Source organism: Cornus florida, unplaced genomic scaffold (genome assembly GCF_030987335.1).
Source record: "Cornus florida cultivar Cherokee Brave unplaced genomic scaffold, ASM3098733v1 CherokeeBrave_3.0.0_Hap2_Chr07, whole genome shotgun sequence".
Lineage (NCBI taxonomy): Eukaryota > Viridiplantae > Streptophyta > Magnoliopsida > Cornales > Cornaceae > Cornus > Cornus florida.
The window spans coordinates 22,083,007-22,093,743 of record NW_026775577.1 but is presented as its reverse complement, the minus strand read 5'-3'; the positions used below and the strand labels follow the sequence as shown (position 1 = coordinate 22,093,743).

The following is a 10,737-nucleotide window of genomic DNA, read 5'->3' as shown; positions in this document are numbered from 1 at the left end:
CCTATTTAATAGATTTTAGCAATTTTAGCATGGCAAAGATTCATATTTGTTGGAAAGGAAGTTGAAAGTTTTCACAAAGCAAAATAAAATAAAATAAAATAAAATAACTTGTAGTAATATATATATATATATATATATATATAGCAATCCTATTATGGATATTGACAACAAAAAAAAAAATCAAAAAAAAAATCAAAAAAAAAAATCTAAGTGTAATCCATAGCTGATTCTGTTTCACTTAAACGCCCATGTATTCTCTTTGCGGAGCTCTTCTTCTTCTTCCGAAGTATAGTCATTCTTAATGTTAAAAGTCTTACGAACTTCCACTAAAGTCATGTCTTTAATCATATCCGCCACAGTTTGGGAAGTCAGATCTAACAAGCTCTTGATGTCTAAATAGTCTGCACCCAAGATGAGGTCGAAGAGGGTGGCCTGGTCAACGGCTTTGATAAAGTTGGCGTCAAAGGTTTTGAAAGCATCGTCGGAAATCTTGTCTTCGGACTTGGGGGTCTCGATGTGCTTCTTGCAATACTCGATGATCATGGATAAGATTTTACTATTTACGTTTGGTAGAGGAATGACGGAATCGGCACAATCGTCTTCAATCATGTGTTTGATGGTCTGCGACTCCAACGCCACCACCTCTTCCACCTCGAAGGTCTCACCATCTGAAGTTCTCAACACAACCGTCTTTGAAGTCGACATGATTGTGCCTCTCAAAGCCAAAAACCAAATCCCTAAAAGAGAGTTTGTGAGATATAAGGAGCAAAAGCTAAGAACGAGAAAATTGGAGAGCAATAGGAATAATGAAACATCTATTTATAATAAGGTGCCCTAACACCATAAAGACAATAAGGAAACCTAATACCATTATTTAAATGTTTATATCAATTAATAAATATTTTTTATATTAATAATTCTTATCTAATTAAAATTTTTTTATTAAAAATTCATAATAAATAGATAAATAGGTAATTTGTGTTAAAGTTTTATAGAAACTCTTTTAAAAACTATTTTTATATCAATTAATAAATATTTTTTTTTTATATTAATAATTCTTGTCCAATTAGATTTTTTTTCTTAAAAAAACTCATAATAAATATATAAATAGGTAATTTGTGTTAGAGTCTTATAGAAACTCTTTAAACATATCCTTGTCTAATGTGATAGAGTTTTATTAAAAATAAAATAGGCAATTTGTGTTAGAGTTTTATAGAAATTATATTATTTTCTTTAAATATATCATTGTCTAATTAATTTTTTATTATTATTAAAAAACTCATAATAAAAGGTAATTTCAGGTACTTTTTATATCAATTAATAAATATTATTTATATAAATAATTATTGTCCAATTAGATTTTCTTTTATTAAAAAACTCATAATAAATAAATAAATAGATAATTTGTGTTAGAGTTTTATAGAAACTCTTTTAAAAAATTATTTTATTTTTTTTAAATATATCCTTGTCTAATTATATTTTCTTTTATTAAAAAACTCATAATAAATAAATAAATATATGATAAAGTTTTAAAGAAAATAAAATAGATAATTAGTGATATAATTTTATAGAAATTATTTTATTTTCTTTAAATATATTCATAATCAATAGGTTATATGTGATAAAGTTTTAGAAAAATTATTTTATTTTTTATATCAATTAATAAATATTTTTTATATTAATAATTCTTGTCTAATTAGATTTTCTTTTATTAAAAAACTCATAGTAAATTAATAAATAGTTAATTTATGTTAGAGTTTCTATTTTTATATCAATTAATAAATATTTTTTATATTAATAATTCTCATATAATTATATTTCCTTTCATTAAAAAATTCATAATAAATAGATAAATAGGTAATTTGTGTTAGAGTTTATTGAAACTTTTTAAATATATCATTGTCTAATTTGATAGAGTTTTATGGAAAATAAAACAGGTAATTTGTGGAAGAGTTTTATAAAAATTATTTTATTTTCTTTAAATATATCCTTGTCTAATTAGATTTTTTTTTATTAAAAAACACATAATAAAAGGTAATTTGTGGTAGAGTTTTAGAGAAATTATTTAATTTTTTTATATCAGGTCATAAATATTTTTTATATTTATAATTCGTGTCTAATTAGATTTTCTTTTATTAAAAAATTCGTAATAAATGGATAAATAGGGATTTTGTGTTAGAGTTTTATAAAAACTCTGTTAAAAAGTTATTTTACTTTCTTTAAATATATCATGTTTAATTAGATTTTATTTTATTAAAAAACTCATAATAAATAGATAAATACATGTTACATGTGATAGAGTTTTAAACAAAATAAAATAGGTAATTTGAGGTGGACTTTTATAGAAATTATTTTATTTTATTTAAATATATTAATAATAAATATGTAAATAAGATTATATGTGATAAAGTTTTATAGAAAATAAAATAGCTAATTTGTAGTAGAGTTTTATAGAAATTATTATTATTATTTTTAAATATGTTCTTGTTTAATTAGATTTTATTTTATTAAAAAACTCATAATAAATAGATAATGTTATAGAGTTTTATAGAAAATAATTTGTGGTAAATTTTATAGAAATTTTTGTATTTTCATTAAATATATTCTTGTCTAATTAAATTTTCTTTTATTAAAAAAACTCATAATAAATAGATAAATAGGTAAAATGTGTTAGAGTTTTATACTTATTTTCTTTAAATATATTCATAATAAATAGGTAAACACAGGTCATATGTGATAGTGTTTTATAGATTATAAAATAGTTAATTTGTGGTAAATTTTTATAGAAATTATTTTATTTTCTTTAAATATATTTATGTTAATTAGATTTTATTTTATTATAAAACTCATAATAAATTTTTTTTTCCTGAATAAACTCATAATAAATAAATAATGTGATAGAATCTTATAGAAAATAAAATAGCCAATTTGTGGTAAATTTTATGGAAATTATTTTATTTTCATTAAATATATTCTTTTCTAATTAGATTTCCTTTTATTAAAAAAATCCACAATAAATAGATAAATGGGTAATATACGTTAGAGTTTTATAACAACTCTTTTAAAAACTCTTTTTATCTCAATTAATAAATATTTTTTTTATATTAATAATTCTTGTCTAATTAGATTTCCTTTTATTAAAAACTCATAAATTGATAAATAGGTAATTTGTGTTAGAGTTTTATAGAAACTCTTTTAAAATCTATTTTTATATCAATTAATAAATATTTTTTTATATTTATAATTTTTGTTCAAATAGATTTCCTTTCATTAAAAAAACTAATAATAAATATATAAATAGGTAATTTGTGTTAGAGTTTTATAGAAATTCTTTAAATATATCGTGTCTAATGTGAATTATGTGATGCAGTTTTATTAAAATAAAATAGGTAATTTGTTGTAGAGTTTTATGGAAATTATTTTATTTTCTTTAAATATATCATTGTCTAATTAGATTTTCTTTTATTATAAAACTCATAATAATTTAGATAATATGATAGAGTTTTATAGAAAATAAAATTGCTAATTTGTGGTAATTTTATAGAAATTATTTTATTTTCATTATAGAAATTTTTATTCTTAGCTGCGGCCAATGTATTGATCAATTGTAGAAATGGTAACATGACCTTGACCTTTGGAAATATGAAAGTGGACATTAAGAAAAGGGAAAGAATCTACCAACTTATTTGATTTGAAAATTTGAATTCTCAAATTTAGTTTTTGTTAGTAAAAAAATAAAAAATAATTAGTAAAATGTGGGTGAGATACTTACCAAACCAAAAAAATTAATAGGTGTTCTTAACGTTTTAAAAAGTAATTAAATGTGACGTGTTGATAAATGTATACTAATGTACACTACCATTTCCGAGATTACAACACAGCACAGCATTGAAGATGCGAGTATATGTGTGAAATTGGTGTGTTCATTACTCCATTCCACATGGGGAACATATAAATATTAATTCATAATAAATAGATAAATAGATAATAAAAAATCAAGTTCAACCAAAAATCAAAAAACATTGAAATCCACATCCAGATATATTAGTTTGTGTTAGAGTTCTTTCTATAAAAACTCTTTTTATATCAATTAACAAATATTTTTTTTATATTAATAAATAAATACTGAATTATTAAAGCAATTAATAAATAGATTTTTATAATAATAAATAATTACTGAAATATTGAAATTTTGAAACTCTTTATACATTTAATAATAGTATAGATATAGATATATATATATATATACTAGGAAAAGGCACGTGCGATGCACGTGTTGAATGTTTTGTAGATAATGTGATAGAGTTTTATAGAAAATAACACAGCCAATTTGTGATAGATTTTATAAAAAATATTTTATTTTCTTTAAATATATTATTATTTAATTATATTTTCTTTTATTAAAAAAACTCATAATAAATAGATAAATAGGTAATATGTGTTAGAATTTTATAGAAACTCTTTTAAAAACTCTTTTTATATCAATGAATAAATATTTTTTTATATTAATAATTGTTGTCTAATTAAATTTTAATAAATAAATAAATAGTTAGTTTGTGTTAGAATTTTATAGAAACTCTTTTAAAATCTTCTTTTATATCAATTAATAAATAATTTTTATATTAAAAATACTTGTCTAATTAGATTTTCTTTTATTAAAAATCAAAAAATAAATAGATAAATAGGTAATTTGTATTAAAGTTTTTATAGAAAATTATAAAATATATCTTTGTCTAATGTATTATAATTTTATAAAAAATAAAATCGGTAATTTGTGGTTGAGTTTTTCTAGTCTAATTAGATTTTCTTTTATTAAAAAACTTATAATAAATAAACAAATAGGTAATTTGTGTTAAAGTTTAATAGAAACTCTTTTAAAAACTCTTTTTATATCAATTAATAAATATTTTTAAATTTTAATAATTCTTGTCAAATTAGATTAGCTTTTATTAAAAATAAAAAATAAAAAACTCAATATAAAAGGTAGTTTGTGATAGAGTTTGAGAAAAATTATTTTCTTTTTTATATCAATTAAAAAATATTTTTTATATTAATAATTCTTGCCTAATTATATTTTATTTTATAAAAAAACTTATAATAAATAAATAAATAGGCAATTTGTGTTAGAGTTTAATATAAACTCTTTTAAAAATTCTTTTTATATCAATTAATAAATATTTTTATTTTAATAATTCTTGGCCAGTTAGATTTACTTTTATTAAAAAATTCATAATAAATAGATAAATCGGTAATTTGTGTTAGAGTTTTTTATAGAAACTTTTTTGAACCTCTTTTTATATCAATTAATAAATAATTTTTTATATTAGTAATACTTGTCTAATTAGATTTTCTTTTATTAAAAAACTCACAATAAATAGATAAATAGGTAATTTATGTTAGAATTTTATAGAAACATTTGTGTTAGAGTTTTATAAAAACTCTTTATTATGTAGATTTTAGTGTTTATATTTTTTTATATAAATAAATAAATGCTGAAACTCTTTGCATATCTAATAACAGTATAGATAAAAATTCTTTTTAATAAATATTGAAACTCATTGACAGAGCTTCTGTATTTTACTCCGTAATTCTATTTCTAGAATTCTCAATTTCTATACCCCTTCCTCCATATCTCTATTTATAAGCTTCTTGGATTAATAGGATTATGACATGTGTCCTTTTCTGATAATGATATAATCATAACAGGGCGGGCCGATTATATTAGGATAATTATCCATAAAAAATAACTATTCTTTTTATCTTAAACTAAAAATAAGGATTTTATACAAAATGTGATTGATATTATTAGGTAATTTTGTAATTAATAAATATTTTGTATTTTAATAATTCTTTTCTAATTAGATTTACTTATATTAAAAAAAAACTCATAATAAATAAATAAATAGGTAATTTGTGTTAAAATTTTATAGAAACTCTTTCAAAACCTCTTTCTAAATCAATTAATAAATAATTTTTAATATTAATAACACTTGTCTAATTAGATTTCCTTTTATTAAAAAAACTCATAATAAATAGATAAATAGGTAATTTGTATTGGAGTTTTATAGAAACTATTTAAATATATCTTTGTCTGGTGTGATAGAGTTTTATTGAAAATAAAATAGGTAATTTGTGATACAGTTTTTTAAAATTATTTTATTTTCTTTAAATATATCATTGTCTAATTATATTTAATTTTATTAAGAAACTCATAATAAAAGCTAATTTGTGGTAGAGTTTTAGAAAAATTATTTTACTTTATATATCAATTAATAAATATTTTTCTATATTAATAATTATTGTCTAATTAGATTTTTTTATTAAAAAATTCATAATAATAAATAGATAAATAGGTTAGTTTAAATTTTATTATTTATATTTTAGTTTTTTAGGTATTTTTTTATATAAATAAATAAAAACATAAATACTGAAACTCTTTGCAAATCGAATAATAGTATAGATAAAAACCCTTTTATATCAATTAATAAATATTTTTTCATATAAATAAATAAATACTGAAATACTAAAATTCTTTACCAGAGTTTTTGTATTTCACTTTAGAATTTTGGATTTCTAGAATTTCAATTTTTACATCCCTTCCTCCTTCCTCCTTCCTCCATGCTTCTATTTATAGGCTTCTTGGATTAGTAGTATGATGACATGTGTCCTTTTTTGATAATTACATAATCATAATTGGGCCGGCCCAGTTATATTGTAATAATTATTCATAAAAAATAACTATTTTTTTTATATTGAATTAAAAATAAGAGTTTTATATAGAATGTGATTGAATTTATTAGGTAATTTTTAGAGTTTTACAGAAACTATTTTTACAAAAACTATTTTTATATCCATTAATAAATATTTTTTTATATAAATAAATAAATACTGAAATACTGAAACACGTTGCTTTATTTTATTAGGTAAATTTTAATTAAAAAATATTTTTTCTTTTAATAATTCTTGTCTAATTACATTTACTTTTATTAAAAAAAAAAAACTCATAATAAATAGATAAATAAGTAATTTGTGTTAGAGTTATATAGAAACTCTTTTAAAACCTCTTTTTATATAAATTAATAAATAATTTTTTATTTAATAATACTTGTTTAATTATATTTCCTTTTATTAAAAAAACTCATAATAAATAGATAAATAAGTAATTTGTGGTAGAGTTTTATATAAACTCTTTAAATATATCTTTATCTAGTGTGATAGAGTTTTATTGAAAATAAAATAGGTAATTTGTGATAGAGTTTTATAGAAATTATTTTATTTTCTTTAAATATATCTTTGTCTAATTAGATTTAATTTTATTAAGAAACTCATAATAAAAGCTAATTTGTGGTTGAATTTTAGAAAAATTATTTTGTTTTATATATCTATTAATAAATATTTTTTATATTAGTAATTCTTATCTAATTATATTTTCTTTTATTAAAAAATTCATAATAATAAATAGATAAATATGTTAATTTAAATTTTATTATGTAGATTTTAGTGTTTTAAATATTTTTTTATATAAATAAATAAATACTTAAACTCTTTGCATTAGAGATATCTAATAATAGTATAGATAAAAACTCTTTTTATATCAATTAATAATTTTTTTTTATATAAATATATAAATATTTTCTGTATTTTACTCTGGAATTCCAGATTTCTCAATTTCTGTATCTCTTCCTCCTTCCCTCTATTTATAGCCTTCTTGGATTAAAAAGATGACGACATGTGTCTTTTTTTGATAATTATATAATCATAACTGGGCTGAGCCGGTTATATTGTGATAATTATCCATAAAAAATAACTATTCTTTTTATACTGAACTAAAAATTAGAATTTTATATAGAATGTGATTGCTTTTATTAGGTAATTTTTAGAGTATTATAGAAAGTATTTTTATATCAATTAATAAATATTTTTTTATATAAATAAATAAATACTGAAATACAGAAACACTTTGCATGATTTTATTAGGTAATTTTCAATTAATAAATATTTTTGATTTTAATAATTGTTGTCTAATTAGATTTACTTTTATTTAAAAAAAAAACTCATAATAAATAGATAAATATGTAATTTGTACTTAAATACTGAAACTATTTGCACATACTGAAACTCTTTGGTAGAGTTTCTGTATTTTACTTTGAAATTCTGAATTTCTAAAATTCTGAATTTCTGTACCCCTTCCTCCTTCCTCCATGTCTCTATTTATAGGTTTCTTGGATTAACAGGATGATGACATGTGTCATTTTCTGATAATTACATAATCATAACTGGACTGGGCTAGTTATATTGTGATAATTATTCATAAAAAATAACTATTCTTTTTATATTGAACTAAAAATTAGAGTTTTATATAGAATGTGACTGATCTTATTAGGTAATTTTTAGAGTTTTATAGAAACTATTTTTACAAAAACTATTTATATATCAATTAATAAATATTTTTTTATATAAATAAATAAATATTGAAATACTGAAATACTGTGCATGATTTTATTAGGTAATTTTCAATTAATAAATATTTTTGATTTTAATAATTGTTGTCGAATTAGATTTACTTTTATTAAAAAAAACTTATAATAAATAGATAAATAGGTAATTTGTGTTAGAGTTTTATAGAAACTTTCTTAAAACCTCTTTTTATATCAATTAATAAATAATTTTTTATATTAACAATACTTGTCTAATTAGATTTTCTTTTATTAAAAAACTCATAATAAATAGATAAATAGGTAATTTGTGTTATACTTTTATAGAAACTCTTTAAATATATCTTTATCTAGTGTGATATAGTTTTATTGAAAATAAAATAGATAATTTGTGATAGAGTTTTATAGAAATTATTTTATTTTCTTTAAATATATCCTTGTCTAATTAGAATTAATTTTACTTAGAAACTCATAATAAAAGTTAATTTATGGTAGAGTTTTAGAAAAATTATTTTGTTTTTTACATCAATTAAATAATATTTTTATATTAATAATTCTTGTCTAATTAGATTTTCTTTTATTAAAAAATTCATAATAATAAATAGATAAATAGGTTAATTTATGGACCATTTGGTCAAACATAATTGATTATAAATTGAATTTTAATTTTATTAGGTAATTTTGAGTTTTATAGAATTTATATCGTGGGATATAATAATAAAGAGAGCTCTTTATTGTGAATTAAACTCTTTTTATATTTTATTAATTTGAATTTTATTAGATAGTTTTGAGTTTTATAAAATTTATATCAATTTATAAATAAATACTGAAACTCTTTGTACAAAGGCTGAGAAAATAATGCTACACTTGATCTTAGCCAAAAGACCAAGAAAGGTTAGCCAAAAGGCCACCCAAAAAAATTTAGTACTACACTTGATCTTAGTCAAAAGGCCGAAAAGGTGTGATCATTATTTCTTTAATTTTATAGTTTTATAAGAGATTTTTACGTAATCCTTTTTACTTAAAACCAAGACTTTGTAATTTGAATTAAACTCTTTTTATATTTTGTTAATTTGAATTAATTTTAATTTTATTAGGTAATTTTGGGTGTTATAGAATTTATATCAATTAATAAATAAATACTGAGACACTGAAACACTTTGCACATTTAATAATAGTACAGATATATATATATATGGTTTCGGTATTTAAAAAAATTAATTCCACCAATATATCAACTACCGACAATCAACTTAATTTGTACGTTTTAATTAGTTTAGCATTTGCACCCTAAATCTACTCATACATACCCACCTCAAGAAATTCAACTAATTAACACTTTATCTTTACATTAATTTAACATAAGCGTAATTGGTTACATAAATCACCTTTTTTATTAACAAAAAAAAAAAAAAAAAAAAAATTAACTCAATAAACTAGGCTACTTTCTTACGAAATCTAAAAAAGTCAGATACATGTAATCCTATTTTCTCGTAAGGTAAAGAAAGAGTTAGTCAAATGTACAAGGCTTCCCATGTATTCTTATTTTATTTAATTACTTTATATAAGTCATCTTTCTTATAGTATTTGATTATTTAATGAATTAATCTCATATTAATTTAGGCCATTCTCTCTCTCTCTCTCTCTCCCACAGTGATTCCCACATTATTTATCAAGCAAAAGAAAATTAAATTTGAAAGTTTCTTATCAAGGTTAGAAGAAAAATAAATACAGTAATTTTTTTATAAAAAGAAACCCTAGTCCATGGATAGTTGGATTCATCTGAAGCCCAGACGGTATGCTTGGGCCAAACCTACACGTATAAACCAGGCTTGCTTGACGTCTCAATTCTCAATTCCTTGAAGCCCAGCCCAAATCTATGTGTCTTTTCCTACTTCAATCATACGTAGCTGTACTCTGTCTAACCCAAAATTTCAACCGAAAAAATCGACCGACTTCTGCGATCTTTAGCGCAATTGAAGAATATCCGAAACCAAAACATGAATCCACCTGTCTGATTGCTTCTTCTTTGATGATCTGATAACTACATAACCTTATTATTTGCTGTGCAAGTTATTGTCCCATATTGTACACCAGGTATTTGATTGTTTTGTTTACTCGGACTACAACTTTATAATGTTCTATCCTTCATCTTTATCATCTTTCTTTCTCTCCTTATTGAAGGACAACTACCAATTTTGGGTTCTAAGTTTATCATTTTTTTGTTTGTTTTTGTATGTTGGTATTTAATAGATTTTAAGTTTTCACAAAGCAAAAAAATCCATGTATTTCACCAATGTCA

General features: G+C 20.4%; 1 protein-coding gene across 1 annotated transcript; it reads right to left on the bottom strand.

Moving 5' to 3' along the window:
- Positions 1 to 705, bottom strand: LOC132267573 (SKP1-like protein 1B). Its single transcript, XM_059768713.1, has one exon. It carries the CDS (start codon positions 703 to 705, stop codon positions 235 to 237), a length of 471 nt encoding a protein of 156 aa, XP_059624696.1. The 3' UTR covers positions 1 to 234.
- Between the last annotated feature and the right edge of the window lie 10,032 nt (positions 706 to 10,737).